Source organism: Pectinophora gossypiella, chromosome 2, assembly GCF_024362695.1.
Source record: "Pectinophora gossypiella chromosome 2, ilPecGoss1.1, whole genome shotgun sequence".
NCBI classification, from domain to species: domain Eukaryota; kingdom Metazoa; phylum Arthropoda; class Insecta; order Lepidoptera; family Gelechiidae; genus Pectinophora; species Pectinophora gossypiella.
In genome coordinates this window covers 7,127,366-7,144,021 of record NC_065405.1, presented here as the reverse complement: position 1 = coordinate 7,144,021, position 16,656 = coordinate 7,127,366, and the positions used below count along the sequence as shown (strand labels likewise).

At 39.3% G+C, this 16,656-nt stretch overlaps 3 protein-coding genes across 7 annotated transcripts; 1 reads left to right on the top strand and 2 right to left on the bottom strand.

The window, feature by feature from the left end:
- Positions 1-10: 10 nt before the first annotated feature.
- On the bottom strand, positions 11-1,130 carry LOC126377374 (ubiquitin carboxyl-terminal hydrolase isozyme L3). Its single transcript, XM_050025105.1, has 2 exons — positions 992-1,130; positions 11-898 (listed from the first exon to the last, which is right to left on the bottom strand). Exon 2 carries the CDS (start codon positions 863-865, stop codon positions 173-175), a length of 693 nt encoding a protein of 230 aa, XP_049881062.1. The 5' UTR covers positions 866-898; positions 992-1,130; the 3' UTR covers positions 11-172.
- Positions 1,131-1,710: 580 nt separating this feature from the next.
- Positions 1,711-4,819, top strand: LOC126377134 (DNA-directed RNA polymerase II subunit RPB1). 3 transcript variants are annotated; one of them, XM_050024816.1, is made up of 5 exons: positions 1,711-1,912; positions 2,279-2,416; positions 2,756-2,836; positions 3,038-3,290; positions 3,403-4,819. In XM_050024816.1, exons 1-5 carry the CDS (start codon positions 1,859-1,861, stop codon positions 4,122-4,124), a joined length of 1,248 nt encoding a protein of 415 aa, XP_049880773.1. In that variant the 5' UTR covers positions 1,711-1,858; the 3' UTR covers positions 4,125-4,819. The 3 variants fall into 3 exon arrangements, with proteins under 3 accessions (XP_049880773.1, XP_049880781.1, XP_049880791.1); XM_050024824.1 differs by lacking the exon at positions 1,711-1,912 and adding an exon at positions 1,948-2,021; XM_050024834.1 differs by lacking the exon at positions 1,711-1,912 and adding an exon at positions 2,038-2,210.
- A 43-nt stretch (positions 4,820-4,862) lies between these two features.
- LOC126376859 (aspartyl/asparaginyl beta-hydroxylase) lies at positions 4,863-16,622 on the bottom strand. 3 transcript variants are annotated; one of them, XM_050024412.1, is made up of 18 exons: positions 16,501-16,622; positions 16,265-16,372; positions 15,999-16,187; positions 15,584-15,693; positions 14,832-15,014; positions 14,329-14,709; positions 13,806-13,974; positions 13,282-13,424; positions 12,419-12,533; positions 10,806-10,883; positions 9,878-9,964; positions 9,670-9,794; positions 9,222-9,552; positions 8,711-8,808; positions 7,293-7,527; positions 6,987-7,092; positions 6,185-6,895; positions 4,863-6,077 (listed from the first exon to the last, which is right to left on the bottom strand). In XM_050024412.1, the coding sequence occupies exons 2-18, from the start codon at positions 16,314-16,316 to the stop codon at positions 5,927-5,929; spliced, it is 3,264 nt and encodes a 1,087-aa protein (XP_049880369.1). In that variant the 5' UTR covers positions 16,317-16,372; positions 16,501-16,622; the 3' UTR covers positions 4,863-5,926. The 3 variants fall into 3 exon arrangements, with proteins under 3 accessions (XP_049880369.1, XP_049880377.1, XP_049880385.1); XM_050024420.1 differs by lacking the exons at positions 14,329-14,709; positions 14,832-15,014; XM_050024428.1 differs by lacking the exons at positions 9,222-9,552; positions 9,670-9,794; positions 9,878-9,964; positions 10,806-10,883.
- Between the last annotated feature and the right edge of the window lie 34 nt (positions 16,623-16,656).

The window sequence follows — 16,656 nt, the reverse complement described above, 5'->3', positions numbered from 1 at the left end:
AAAATGCCAATTCAAAATAAATTAATTTGTAATATCACAAAAGCTTGCCCTGCATTGCATTGCACAAGTTATATCAAATATGAGAATACATTATAAGCTTGACAGTGACTCAGCTTGCTACTACAGCTCTGCAATAATAATGTTGCCATAGTGCTAATACTACTTGGTAACTTTAATCAGCTGCAGCTAAAGCCAACACAGTGAAGCGCACATCAGATGGATCACGAGCCATAAACTCCTTGCAAACTTTAGCAGAATCCTCTAGTAATGAATCCGGAGTAGTTGGTCCATGGTTTATTGGAAAAGCTTTACGCCCATCCAATTCATACAGAGCACCATCTTTGTGTACAAATGCAATGAAGTGATGGACCACTTCATCATCAGCACCAGGAGTGTTAGTTTGCCCTTCAAGAGCCAACTCTTTATGAGCATTGATAATGCCCTCATTCTTTTCCATCAATATTCCACGAGCTGCAGCATCCAATCCTTTGGCTTCATCGAGGAACTTCTTCATGTGGCCTTCAGTCAATTTAATTCTGTCAGTGTTATTAGCTACACTGTGCACAAGGGCCACAGTGCCACAGCTATTGCTGAGATTTTGCTTCATATAAAATATATCACTAGTAATTTCTTGGCCTTTAGATAAAATCTCAGCCTCTTCTTTGTCCTTGTGTTCCTTATAGTTGTCAGAAATGGGGAACAATAGCAATACAGCGAGAACAGGTCGAGGAACCCACGACAGCATTTCAGTATCTAAACCCATTACATCCACAACGGCCCAATCTGAAGGCACTCCCAGCTTTTGAAGAAACTTATTCAAAACTTCGGGATTTGACTCCAACGGGATGAGACTTTCAGTCGCCATTTCGAGCAAGTAAGGTTTCGTCGAACTCCAAATCTGAAAACAGTAAAATTGAGGTTACCGGTTTCACTCATTTTTGGGATCTCATAGATATTTTCTTCTGATCTTAATTAATGGATGTATACTTACCTCGTCCCAAAGAAAGGAACAAATTAATAATCAGTCAAGAAAATAAGAATACTCGATCAATACTTCAGAAAACAACCAATATGCTGAATAACTGTGCCTCGTTTAGATGGTTAGACAGTTTAAAAAGAAAATCAGTTTGATTTTGAAAGTGACATTTTGTCAACAAAAGTAAAGTCATAATGAACAAGTCCAGTACCAAATTCGCCCGTCTACAGCAGTTGGCTGAATATGGTTTCAGACCTTTACTCTATTTTTTGCACTGGACATAATAAAAAATAAATTGCCAGATGTCAGAGGCTTTTTGGCGGGAAACGGGAACGGGACAGTTGCTTTCTTCATTGAATAATCTAAATAATTAATACGAAGTGGTGTTTTGTGGTTGATGATCGCATTAAGTTAGTCGGAAGACATTCGCGAGTGTTATTATATTGGAGTATTCAATAAACAAAGTGTATCTGCCTATTTTCGCTTCGTGTCAGGAAGCCGCTTCATAACTCGAAAGTTTATGCGGACTTTCGAGTTAATTCGTTTGGGGTTCGGAGTAGGAGTCTACTCCGAGGGTGGGGGCTTAGGTTTCATCATCATCACCTTTCATCATTTCATCATTCATCAAGAAAAAAAATACGTAAGACATGGCTGTATGGGCATAGTTCCCTTTGCCTTACCCTTCGGGGAAAACCTAAACAAAAAAAAAAAAAAATTGCCAGATGTCATTTTTTTTTTCTGTGAAAAACGACTTTTGTCCTTAATATTATGCTATATTTTTACAGTTTTATAAATTAAATCATGTATGTTTGTGATTTAAAACTATTATGTTGCACCAACAAATGCGAAAAATAACTGTGAAATATTATTTTCCCTATCGAAATGGCAGTCTGCGGACTTCGAACGTTGTTGTTGATCGTTTGTGTTGTTGAACTGGTGAGTATCAACTTTTACCTTCTAATATGAATCACCTGCACATCTTATAAGTTCACGTGGATATTCAATGTGAGTGAAACTGGGTGTGTTATAGGACCACCATTATATGGTATGATGTACTACTATATGGAATATTAACGATTATTGCATTAGTAAAAGTTTACTGTCATGTGATGAAAACTTTACCTTACCCTAATTCAACTATATCGGCATCATCAAGAACCTAGGGTACAATAATTATTTGACTTCTATTGTCAGTACCTTTAATCTTTTAGCATTTAAAGTGCCTACTTTGGTTGTAAGTATAATTATCATGCATAATCCTTTTATGATGTTACAAATCTCTTAACTGTTTACTATTTACAGATTGTGACTGTCCAGCGACAAGTGTTTGACTTCCTTGGTTATATGTGGCTACCTATCATAGCCAACTTTGTTAACATTTTGTTGATAATATTTGGTTCATTTGGAGCGGTTCAATACATTACTAAATATCTTTTAGCGGTGAGTTATTTTATTGTTCTATCTTTTTTTGGCTTATGTATATTGTTTTGTTTGTGTTTTTTGAATTTGAGCAAATAATATAAAACTATTGATAAATACAAATATGTATTGATAAAAAATAACTTGGTTAAATGTAGGAATTGTAGTCCTGTTACAGGTATATAGAAAGAAAGCCTAAGTAGGTATATTAAATTAATAAACCATTCTGTATTTAATATATTCAATGCATTTTATAAGTCTTAGGGCAGTATTAATAAATATGAATACCACCCTGTCTTAGTTTTTATCTGTAGGTAATTAATTTTGAAGTGTTTAGTAATTAGTTTAATTTAATTTTAGTATGCAATATGGAGTTTCATGTGGCTGACTTGGAATGTCTTCTTGATATGCTATTACATGAACTTGGGCTCTCTCAACAGGGTAAGTAAAAAGATCCATAAGTAATCAAAAGAAAATGTTTATTATCATAAATAGAATATCAACAACTAAAATTACAAATAATTTAGAAGATTATTGTTCTTTTGATAATTGACATACTGATATATAAAAAAATATCAAGAAATGTGTGTCAAGTAGGAATCACTACTTATTAGTTGTATATCATTGTATTAAACTTTCCAGGAGAGTGGGCTTCTCTCCTTGGGTACTGGAAGTGTCAGTTGGTGGGAAGGAAACGGCTGGGGTTGCCAGCCAGTGTGGGGGGAGGTGGACGGCCCCGGGACCTGGAGACCAACACGGGTGGACGGCTGCTTCCTCCAGTGGCATCATGTGGAACTTGGACAGTCTGCTGTTGCTGCCATACTGACAGCAACCGCCTTACCATTAGCCATTCTCCTGGCATACCGCTCCTTTAAGAAACGTAAACCAGAATCAAGTTAGTATTAAAAATAAATAATATTTCAAGTTGTAAATTGTAACATTTGATAAAAAATATCACATTTTTATTAACCTTAATGTGCTAATTGCCGATTACAATTATTTTCCAGATAAGGGCACTTTGCCGCGTCGTCCCGTCTACACAATAGAACTAAGCCCGACAGAAACAAACATAAGTGAAAGTTCATTGAAGCCAATGACGCCGCGGCGGGTGAAACGCCGCTCAGGATCGCGAGGAAACGGTTCATCAGTGCGAAGGTCGCGGCGGTCGTATAGAAACGCCGGATACTTAGCGTCGAATGCGTCGCTACCGCGAGAATCGAGGCCGTCCAGGCCTACATCAGCACATTCGTCATACTCAAACTTCCACCCTGCACGCCCCGCATCCTACCACGCACCAGAGAGAGATACAATGTCAAGGTCTCAGGACGTATACGATCCCCCACCGCCTACTGAATCTGTTCCAATCATAACAAATAGATACGACACCGTGCGAAGGACCGTTAAAGGTTCCGGTTACGACGTCGCCGGGCCTTACAACGAGCCACCGCGCGGTTACGAACAAACGAGAAACTACGACCAGAATGTTCCAACATATGATAATATGAATCGTGGATACGAAGGTGCAACGGCAAGTTACGACGCGAGAATGGACACGGTTACGCCTTGCGAGTCTCCGCCGTACGGAGCGAGTGCGTACGGCGCGGCGGCCAGCTACGGCGGCGACAGCGGCTGGGAGGCGCCGCCGCCGCCCGCGCCGCCCTACAGCGCGCGCGCCACGCCGCAGGCGCCCGGCCCGCCGGCCTACCAGCCGGTAAACGATGCTTATTAGTGCTGTAACATTGCCACGTTAGTGCCTAACTCCAGTGACTCAGTCTTATTTTCTATTTGATTTTTAATTTCGTTCCTAGGGTGTTATTGGGTTGTACTTAAAAATCTCAGTCAACATGTTGTTTGTTATTGTATAAAATACATTCCTTTTTACATTCTTTTACGATACGATTTTAGCTTTAACTATATAGTTGTAAACACTAGCTTGTATGTGCAGGTTGACAGTAAGTAAAGATGTTGCACATCACAAATTTTATGACAATCTACAAAATGTGGTAACATTTTGACTGTAAGCTCACTCATGTACTTTTTATTATAGATTAAGTAAAAGAAATGTGTAACATTCCTGTTCAATTTATAGATCTGATGAATTAAGTTATGAAAATGGCTCGGATGTTACAGTAATCAAGTACGAATTTATAATGATTTAATTATTGTGATTGTAACGAGGAATTGTATAGATTTAGTATAAGATGTCTCAGGAACTTTCCGTCCACAAGTGACTTATTTTTGTGAAATTTAGAATCAAATTGCACAAATGCACCGGCAATTTGTGAACTTTCTGTGTATCAATCATGGACCAATATTTATAGTAATTAGAAAACAAGCTTTATTAGACTAAGATATTGAATAATATTGGTTATATTTGAGCCGATAAGGCAATTTTTATACCAAATATACATACACTTAACACGTTATTGTCTTTTGTTTGAAAACTTTCTAAAATAAAACAAAGAAATATCGAGCATTTCAATTATATTGATAACTAATAACAAATGCTTAAAACTACATGAGATGCTTACAATAAAGGTTGCAAAAATATCACATAATAATAATATGTTTATAGATATTAGTTCAAACACAACAAAATGCAAATAGAAGGGTAGTGTAAAGGGGCATTAAACAACTATTAAGCTATAAACAATCACTCTTCACATATACTGGGGGGTTAAAAAGTCCACGTAAAAGCAATTCATGTGAAAAAGCAATATTGTTATTTGACATTTGTGTGCATTGCGCACTTACTTTTATATGCGCAAATGTCAAATTGCAATATTGCTTTTTAGATGAATTGCTTCGATGTGGTCTTTTTAACCCCCTGTACACTTGCATTTTCGCTCACATATTTACAATGACGACGTTGGTAACATTCACAATCCCGGCGGCAATACTGTCTTTTATTTTAGGTCTGAGATTCTATTACCAACGATTTAATCCTAATCGACATGTTCCAAAAATAATTGACGTTCATAAACGTTATACTCCCCGGGCCAGAAGTAAAAATCGTCAGTCATTTCCTCCCGGACGAAAACTTGTAGAATCGTTCATAGAGCTGTAGACATGACACCCCGCGAACGTTAGCTCTCGAACCGTTGGTGGGTTGAGCATAGGCAGCCTACATAATTTACAAAAAAATCAATCCTCTTGATTAAAAAGTGCATCAAATTATTATACCTACCCCAAAATCTCATCTCAGAAAACTAAACGTCAGCTGGCTATAGCGTGTGGAAAAGGCCGCAACTGGTCACATGAAGGTCACAATCAGGAGTCGATAACAGAAAATTATTTATTGCTAGTTTGGGAGGCTGCTGCTTTTGAACGCACTAATGGATCCGATGTTTACGCACGGGGCTCATGGTACAACTTTGCGAACCACCCTACAAATTTTCTTCTGGAAGGAAATCACTGACGAGTTTGGCGCTTGGCCCAGGGACTATAATTAGTTTTGCACAATTATTAGTGACTTTGGAAATTATTTCGAAGTTTAAAACGTGTGCAAGATGGCGGCGGCGTTGGCGCGCGTCAAATGGCGGGAAGCGAGCGTCGCTCGGCGGCTGTGAGGTCGGGGTGCCACACGTCGACGATCAGCACTAGCCGCTTGCCCGTGCCGTTGTGCCACACTTCGTGCTCGAAACTGTCGTCGAATAACAGCACCTTGCCTTCTTGCCATTGCCTGGAACCACATTGACCAGTTAGTAAAATAAGTCAATCACATTATTGTAGACTACGATAGAATATCATGTAGATTGCTAAGAGTAGCCAAATAACATGTAAACGCACCTCGTTTCCTGATCGACTCTTATGTAAGTATCTTTGGTGTTGCTTAGGCCCAAGTGCATTCTCAGTCTACAGTTGGTAGGGCCGACGTGCGGTCTCACGTGCGTACCTGGCTCCATAGCGCTAAACTTGATCTGCCCTCGTCTACAACCCGCCGCTGCAGGCTCCGCCCGTATTATAGAACAAGTCACCGGGGCCCTTTTACAGCGCCCAGGTATTTCCTGCCCACGAACAAAAAGATCCATCTGCGACCACTCCCCGCGCTCCTTCAGACCTTCCTTCTCTTGCTCATAGAGAGTCTTGGCGGCTTGTCCTTCCATGAGTATATCCTTCCAAGCCTTCTCTAATGCTTTGGCTAATTTCGTGTATGGAGTGTCGGCGACGTTCCACCACGGTCGACCTCTCAGTCGTGCTACGTTATACAGAGACCGCTGTGCTGGTGATAAGAAGTGTCCATACTTAGCTCCTCGCTTGTGCACTTCGTGTGCTTCTTTGTAGCGGCCTAGCAGCAACAATGCGTCGCCATAGTGATAATAGAATCGGGGTTCGCAAGCCGGACCTTTGTCACCTTTCAATGCTTTTTGGAACATTTCAACGGCTTCTTCCAGCTTGTTCTGTTGAGTTTTCAGTACAAACGCGTAATGAGCTAAAGCCACGCGATCATTCGGCCATCGGGCGAGAGTCTCTTTCAGCACATCTTCCGCCAAGTCAACTCTGTAATAAAATACTTGATATTTTCAAATGTAATAAGATACGAAACAATTAAAATACTTAAAGCACTTTATAGTGAGATAGGAATATTCACCTGTTAGCCATTAGGAAGGAAATGGTCAAGTTGTTCCGGTAAGCTGGTTCGTTGGGAAACCGACGGATTAGTAGGCGATAGACAGGTTCCGCATTCAAGTAATTACCTGAAAGAATAAGTGCATGTATTAATATTTTCGTTTCGGGCCGTTGGATACCTATTACAGGAATATGCGGAAACGATCGAATTCCTCGTTTCTGTTAATGAAAGAGAAAGCCAATAACTCGGGTAACAAAAGTTGCTAGATTCGGCCTTCTTGTATTATTTGAAGTGGTTGTCCAAACGTTTCGCAAATTAGGTACGTACCTCTGAACTGTATTCTGTCGAGGGCTCTTTGCGCGACTTGGAGGAGCTTCTTATCGGGGAGGTGTTCGTTCATCTTGAGCACGTCGAGGTAGGCGACGATGGCCCGCGATAGCAGGCCGTTGTCGCGTTTCGCTTCAGCCATGCGGTCGAGGGCCGTGGCGACCAGGTACCGCGCGCGCCCGCTCGGCCGCAGCTCGGCCACGCTCAGCCGCTCCAACGCCGCCGTCCACTCGCCCTCCACGTTAGTTACACGTTACACACACTCACACACTCGTGCGTACGCTCACCATTACCCGATACGACTGCAGAGAAATCGACTACACTAGGACATCCCTTAGACCTACATATTTCGAAGATTTCAAGCGGTGCAACTTGAAATTCAAGGAAATTTATCGATATTCTCTAGCCGTATTGCGGGAGTGGTCAGCGTCAGAACAATCCTTAGTATATAATATGTAATGCTAGGGTTAGTCAGGGTGCGGTAGCCCCCGCGCGGGTGCGGGCGCGGGGACCGCTGGCAGCCGCTGACGTAGGGGGAAATGGCACAACGAGCAAAGGATGATATTGTTTTAAAAAATTAAATTCGAAAACTGTTAGTCCAGCCAATCCTGGAATACAATAAGGTTGTTTCATCAATAGATAGTCATTATAGGACACGTAATCGTCTGATTTGGGTTTGACACATTTAAAATATTGGTGTATTCTTCTCCAAACAATGAGGAAATGAGATCATGCAAAGCGAAAGCACTTTCGTAGACATTTTCAAACTAAATCAAAAAGTTTATTATCTAACGTATACACCACAAATAATAACACAAAAAAAAGTAAAAGTAGAATACACCAATAACATTATCTAAAGGGTTGCAAGTTGAACAGATTATACAAATGGACTTTAATACCAGAGTCTCTACAAACTTGTAGGGACTTTCTTACATAAATAATGACTAGGCACTATGGGTAGTTAGGTGTTAGTGTGTGTGTGTGTGTGTGTGTGTGGGAATAAATCAGTGGGACTAAAATGCCACATCGAAGCAATTCATCTAAAAAAGCAATATTGCAATTTGACATTTGAGCATTTATAAAAGTAAATGTCAATTAGCAATATTGCTTTTTTAGACGAATTGCTTCGATGTGGCATTTTTAACCCCCCAGGTCTAAATTACAACTACATACATATTTACGTGTCGTGGTCGAGCATGATACCTGGGACATTATTTTCGGAGAACAGTCCGGTAAGTCTTACTATTCATTGAGTACCATCTCGCTCTACTGCTGTCTCCCTGCCTATTCACCCAAAAACGCGTTTTAAGCATTTTTAGTAAGCATGTTATACACCTTAAGACCGCATCGTCACTTTCCATCAGGAGATTGCATGTTTTTTTTTGTAATTATTAAAGGGTTTATTATCAAAAAGCTACCTGGCGGAGGTTTTGTTCAGCAGAGTCCAACTGTTGGCGCCAGAACGCATCACTCGGCTCGCCCGGCCAATCGTCGTCTATGCTGTTACCTCCGTCCTCTGTAAGACATCCATGATACTTTTAACCTCTGTCCAAATTAAAATATGCGTCAGAAGAGTACGTACGTACACGTATATGGAATGTTTTCTACTAAGAAATTGTAACATTTGGCAGAAAGAACGCGGATCTAAAATCAAATGTAACACCGAAATGAGCAAATCAATTTTATGGACGACTGCAAAATATCTAATTCTGATTATAATGTAATTTCGAAATCTATGCGTGATAAAAATGTTACCAAGTCTACCGAATAGTAAAATCGCCAAGCTAAAATTGTACATTTGTCATAGAATAATGTTAAAACTAATAGTTACTGAAAACATGAGTACAAACTCACATCAGGTTAGTAAGGCCGGGAGTGTTAATAAGTTAGCTTCATGCCAGCAACAGAACACAGACACACGGTGTTTACTATGTTTGGGGGCGGGACGGTCCGGTTCCGGCAGCCGGCCGTATTTGGCCTCCAGTCTGCTGAGCAGTTCCGCGTCATCAACATCCGATACGTCATCTTCTTCTTCTTCCAATTCTTCTTCGAGTTGTTCATCGTCTATGATCTCAACATCATCGGGGTCTTCGTCTTCTGGTTCTGGTTCCGGTATTGGTTTTGGTTGTGGTTTTTGAACAGTCGGTTTAGGCGCTTCTTTCTTCTGCACTACCTCTTCTTCTTCTTCCTCCTCGTCGCTGTAAAGCTCTTTATCTTTTTCGTCTTTCTTTGGATCTTCCATTTCCTCTACTTCGATTTCCTAAAAAGTAAAGCAAACTGTTGTTTATTTGAAACTTACAACATGTGAGGTTTATTTTTGGGTCAATATAATAATAGTCATGGAATTTATAGATGTACGATAAACGACTGTACTTACTTCTGGTTCTTCAACCTCCTCCTCTTCGCTTTCTTCTTTGGCTGGCGCTGCTTGCACGACCGGCGTTGCCTTTCTCACTATTTCTTCAACTGCTTTCTTACTCTGTTGTACCTTTTTTTGGATAACTGTAGCGCAAATAAATGCTTAAATTTCGAATAGCATTGTAAGAGAAATAATTATATTGTAATATTTAAAATATAAACTCTACCAGGTATGGGCGTTTCTTCCGGTATAAGGGTCATTCTCCTATCAACTGGAGTTTCTTCGCGAATCTCGCGTTCCTCTTCAGGCTCATCTGTTTGCAGTAAATGATTTTAACGAACCAGCGCGAGATATAACGAAAATGACGACTGACGACGACACTGAGAAAACTATTAGCAAAGCGTCATAACTTTTCCGATTATCTAAATTCATTGAAATGTATAGTGTAGCGAAGTTGATGTAGTATTTCATGTAAGCTGGTAAACAAAGAAAACAAATAAATAGCAATTTAAAGCGTGCAAGAATGATAAATTCAATCTAAGAAATGTGAAATGAAACGTAAGCGTTCCAGTTGGCGAAAGCATCAGACATATTAATCTGTTATATTAATCTGTTGATCCCCTTTGATCGTTTTGTAATACACGTGCCAAGTTTTAATGAACTAGGGTCTTGTTTCATTAACGTAGCAACGACGCATGCACGAATTTTACTAATAAGTTAAAATATTATAAATTCTGATTTTGAAATGATCGAACTTTGAAACAATTTAAATTATCCATACTTTTTATCTTTACTTTATTTGTCGCGATTATGAAATACGACCCAGTACAGCGCATCAATTACAAATTGTAAGGTCAGGGGTTCAGATGGGCATAAGTTATAAGAATTGTCAACAAAATACTTGACTAACATAATAGGAAGTTGTCTTAGGATCAATTCACTGATTAGCAAAAAATATCTTTTACACATAATATTCTCGGCTCATCTACACCCCTATAAGCTTGGCAAGTTATAGTTGACGAGCTATGAACGCGTGTTTAACCCTTTGATGGCCATGGACGCTTTAAAGACTTATTTCTGATATTGGCTGATCAGGGTTGACTTGAGTTTAACAGGGTAATCGCCAGTCAAAGGGTTAGTAGGTGGGTACGCACCCCGCGGCGCGGTGGCGCGGCTCATGACGGCGTGCGTGGCGGCGAGCAGCGCGCCGCCTATCACCAGCTTCAGCCATACTGCAACACACGCGCCACACGCGTTAGCCAAAGAGGACAGGTTATTTTAATTAAGTGCGTGAGCGGGACGGCCTGCTTTTTGTACTCTTCTTTTTTTCTTTTCCTTCCTCCGGTAGTCTGTTGCTAACTACTACTGCCCATATCGAATGAGAGAACGCAGAAATCACACAATCACACCAACATTTAAGGGCAGTTTAGTTCATAAGAATCATATATTGGTTCGTAAACGAATTGATAAGCTGTCAGTCCGCGTTTTAAAATGGTAAGTAGGTACAATAACCCAAGAGTAATCAGGATTTCTCGAATCAATAGGATTAATAATTATTCATACATACACAATTGCCTAAACTGAAGAAACCACATCACGAAAATCATACAAACAAATAAATATAATGAATGAAGTGTAATGAACACAGCGCAAGATTTAGACCGGGATAGAAGTCAAATTGCACATTCTACCAAAGGAAAGCTACACATATTTGACGAAAATAAGTATGGAAAATTTTTACTGGAAAATGTTTTCAAGTTTTATTTATCATAAGTGCTAAGCGCGCAAGAGTGCTTAGTGCGTTTAAAATCGAAAGCCCAGAAATATTTCAGTATCAAGTTCTCGAGAACAGCATTATCAAGATACAACATTGAACAATTTGAGGGTCAGAAAGCAATAGGATCGAAATAAAAGATACTTTACTGATAGTCCAAAAAAACATTTATTTTTTACACATTTATCCATATTAAACGGTTAATGCCATTCAAATTCAGTTGGACAGTCTGTGATAGTTGGTTGTGTTCTATGCTTACATTTGTTATGGGCAAATTAAATAAGCGAGTAGTCAAATTATTTTAGTGTTACTGCTACTTAATGCAAGCATGCATGCATACTAATACCTATTTTTTTACCTTTGATGGGTTTGCTCTTGGCCCCAGACTTGCCCGAAGTCATTGACCAGGCCTAAGATGGAGCGAGCTCGCCCAGAAGGTGCCTGTGTGTATTGTGCTTGGTGGAGCCACAATCGTTATTTCTTTGAAAGGTTGTGATGAATTTTATAGTGTGATTCTCTAACAGCAACTCCGACGCTGTCCGTTCGTTGATGAACCGTGACTGTGGAATCGTGTGAATCGTGCGGTGGCGTGATTACAATGATAACAGGATAGAGACAGTACATCGCCTAGGGCAAAAAATACGAAACATGTCTCTTTAAACGGTATAGAGCTTACTGCGAAAGGGACGAGCGACGTCATTATTATCATGTCATGTCATGTTATAAGGGGTTTCATTTGTAAGTTTTCTTCAGAATAGTCAAGAGTCCGTCGTTGTTGATTTGTCGACGAAGTTTGGTAGGTGACAAAACCGTAGAGAATCACACTGCAGATTACTAACCGTTATGAGCCCACCACGTTAGAAATGGCGGCATCTCTTAGTCAAGTTATGTTATGCTATGACATGCACGAGGTGGTGAGTAGCATGGAATAATATGAAGCCATTCTTCTGATCACACATGGAATAAAGCAGAAAATAAATAAATGTGACTTACTGTGGGAGGAAGACTGTTCCTCTTCGCGTCGCAAATCCTCCTGTTGTTTCTCGTATTCCTCTTCCTCTTCCAGCGTCTGCGGAGGTTGTTCTGACGACGTTTCGTCCTCTTCCACCTGTGATATCATATTTATATAGTCATGTATAAATGTCAATGCGTGAAGATGCGATGCAGAAGGTACTTTGTATTGTTCGTATGCATTGATTCATACAAAAATATGTCGTGTATTCGTGCAGTCGCAATTTTCACCCTGGAACGTTTTCTGTCTGTGTGAGTGGCCTTCACTGTAGTGAATGAGGGACTTTCCAGGCTTCATTCCTCGGAAAAAGAAGATTTAAGAGGCCTAAATCAACAGCTAACATTTTTGACCCTTCTGTGGTTCTACCATGATAGACGATTTGAAGATCACCTGTTACCACATGGCTCATATCATTTTACAACTTCGTATGGAAAGTGGATACTAATTATTTTGGCATAATTTATGGCGCTTAAGCATTAACATACCAACATCGCTTATGTAAATGAAAGTAACCAATTTAATGGTCTCGAACATCCTAGTAAGGGTAGGGGAAAAAGACAAATATTGGGAGTTATTGAAGACAGAATAGGTAAGATGATTTGACACTTGAATAAGACTCGACGAACTTATTAAAAACATCATAGAAGGGAAGCTAGAAGAAAAGCGAGTAAGGGGAAGACCAAGGAGAGCTTACATGGAACAAATTAAGGAGAAGGCGAACGCCGTGTCCTATAAGGATGGCAAAGATGCCCTGATAGACAAGAATAGATAATGCTACACCGACGAATCGTTTGCCTGCCTTGAAAACTACTTTCGTCCAATTTTACTGTAACTGAGTGCTTACCTCAACGAAGGGTTTCCCAGCGGGCGCAGTGATGCGTTCCACGACGGGCTCATCGTCTGCCTCTAAGAAGTCATCGTCTACTGCGTCTTCGCCTTCAGCCTCGTTCTCGTCTTCGTCCTCATGACTGTCGTTGTCAGCCTCAGCTTGATAAAGAAATTGCATAAAATTCTTAATATTTTCAGAATATTTATTATCTTTTAATACAAGTAAAGCCTAAATTAGTTCTGGAAAATTTGCCACACACGGCGCTTTCCTGTTCAAAAATAGCGCAAAACATTTAAAACAGGTGATATCTCACTAAAATATTGTGGGGAGCCAAGTAACCTGTTTTTATCAAAAAGTCAAGAGCGGCACACCTGTACCTGACCTGATTTTGGCCCGAAGCCATTATGATTATTTCAGGGATTACATTAGAGTTGGGTGTTACCCTCTAGTGAGTTAGAGTTGCCTCAGTTGCCGTACGACATGTGACACCTTCCTCCTATTCTTTGCGTCGTTCAAGTTCACAAATTATCATGGCTTACCATCATCATCATCATTATCTTCTTTATGATCGTCATCATCGTCGTCGTCTTCCTCGGGAAGCGCGGGCAGCTCTGTAGATATAGGCTCTTCCTCCGACGCTTCCTTTTCGATCCTTTCCACTTCTATTTCTTCATCATCAGCCTCATCTTCTTCATGCTCTTCCTCATCCTGTGATGAAACAAAAATAAACCATTGATGATTAAAATGTAGATTGATATTTTGGAAGGTAACACTTTTAGTTTGATTAATTTTTATCTACGCGTTATTTTTTCACCTGTGTAATGTCTGCACAAAATGAGACACTTGTGTAAATTTTACAAACAATGTTAGTTTAGACAAAATATAATAATCTTGCAAAACGTTACATTTTTAATCAATTTTGTTTCATTTTAGAATTGTCAAGGTAGAAAAACGAGATAAGCTTTTGAAACATTGTTAGTGCCAATAATACGCGGGTTTAGTTTTAGTACGCAAAGTAACTACATAATTCGTGCAAAGCGTCACTCTTTCACGCTATTGCACCTCGTCATTGTCGTTATGTTCACCATCATCTTCGTTAGAAAAAATTTCTTCATCGTCATTGTCATTTTCTTCACCTTGTTCATTTCGATCTTCATCATCTTGATCTCCATCATCTTGATCTTCATCATCTTGTTCTTCATCTTGCTCATTATTGTCAAATTCATTGCTCAGATTATCATTATCCTGGTTATCATCTTGGTCATCTTCATTATCTTCCTCATTATCTTCCTCATCATCTTCATTTCCAGGTTCTTCTTCTTCATCATTATTAGGTCTTTCATCTTCATCGTCGTCATCATTTCCGGGTTCATCATCTTTTTCTTCTTCATCATCATCATCATCATCAGCGAAATATTTGTATGGACGTCGGTCATCTTCATCCTGTCACATTTTAATTTTGAATAAATACTCTACCTAGAATTATTAGTATAACTCAATAATTGAAATCTAAACAAGTATAGATTTGTGATTTTCATGCTTAAGCCAAAACACAACTACCACACCTCGTCATCTGGAGCTTCTAAGTTCCGTTCTTCACTATCTTGTTGTTCATCTTCATCATTTTCCTCTTCTTCATCATCTTCATTGGTTTCATCATCATGGCCCTCTTCTTCTTCATCATCTCCATCGCCACGATCTTCATCATGATCATCATGGGCGACATCATGATCGTCTTCGTCATCAGCCTATTATCCAAGCGTATGTCATCCATGAAAATTTAATAGTTTTTGGAAATAGATTTTATGTAGGATTGTTATTATCATATAAACTAAACTAATGACATTCATATCCTTGTGAAAAGTAGATATTCTTCTTTCTTCTTCTTCTCAATTATCAACCTCATCAACCTTGCTGTCAGGATTATTATTGAGCCGCCAAAGGCCCCTGACATGACTCATGTAACAACTATGTACTTACAGTAAGTAATAACAGGGATCAACGGATTAATATGCCTTCCGAAGCATGAATCATATTACTTTTCGACAGTCAGGTGATCAGCCTGTAATATCCTAACCAAACTAAGGATCACAAAGTGATTTGTCCTCACCGGGATTCGAACCCGGGACCTCCAGATCGTGAGCACAATGCTCAATCAATGCACCACAGAGGCTGTATAAAAAAATTGGTGACTAATTAATTTATAAAAATATGATAATGAAAGGTATAAAAGAAAAAAAATAAAAATATTTGTAGATCAATACATAACACATTTGGATAGATTGACATTATCGTTATTGACTATACATATACTTACATGATGTTTTAGTTCTAGAGTATGTTCATCATGGTGGTCGTCATCAGGAGCATCTTCAAGCCATCCCTCCAGAATACCGGAGTATCGAGACTCCACTGCATTTGCTTCCACTATAATTATAAAAAAAAACATGAATTTTAATAGAGAAGATTATATTAAGTAACTTTCATTATGTAATATTCATTTAATATGTATACAGTAAACTTTTTTAACTCCAACAGCCAGAAATCTGTCAAATATTGACACTGATTTAGATACTTGACAGGGATTTAGTGAGTATACTATTTTAATCACTGTTGTTAAGGCTTAAATATTTAATTTAGAAACACTTGTTACATTCTATTTTTTATTATCAGATAATTATTAATTTCTATCTACCTTCAATAACCACTATCCAGTTACAATAAGTACTTACATTCAGAAAGTCCTCTGTTTTCCAATATTATCAGTCCAATTAGTGTGATAAGTACAGCCAGGAGGGAGAAGAAAATGATCTTTGCACACCAGTGGCCCCCGGTGCCATGGTCGTGCTGCGAATGCATAAACACATCGCCTTCGCCTAGCGCCGCCGCCGTTCCACGAGGCTCTTCTAAACTTAACTCATCTAAAATAAAACAAAAAGTTTCAAAGGAAACAATTTTTAACTTTCAATCAATTAATCACTAATGTGCTAAGCCTTACCTTTTTTCTTTTTCTTATCCTTACGTTTTCTTGGCTGAACGTCGCCTGACATGGTTCACTTTCTGGCGCTCCGTAGGCGACAGATACCCACTTTATTGTTTCATAACCCTGAGTAAACAAAGGAAAGACAATGAACTTGCAATAAGATGAGGGCACGAGACTTAAAATGATCCAAATGCGCAAATATCATGAATAAAGTATGCTGCAGCGCACGTTGAAATTTTAAAATAACCTACATAACAAAGTGAGTATCTCCTGCTTCTTGAATTTATTTTAGAATTAACCTAAAAATAACCGGCAAAGACAGCTGAGGAGGGAGACGGAAAGAGGACGGAGGACTCAGTCAGTCAGCAGAGAGCCGTTCAAAATATTTTTCTTTTGACTGATTTTAA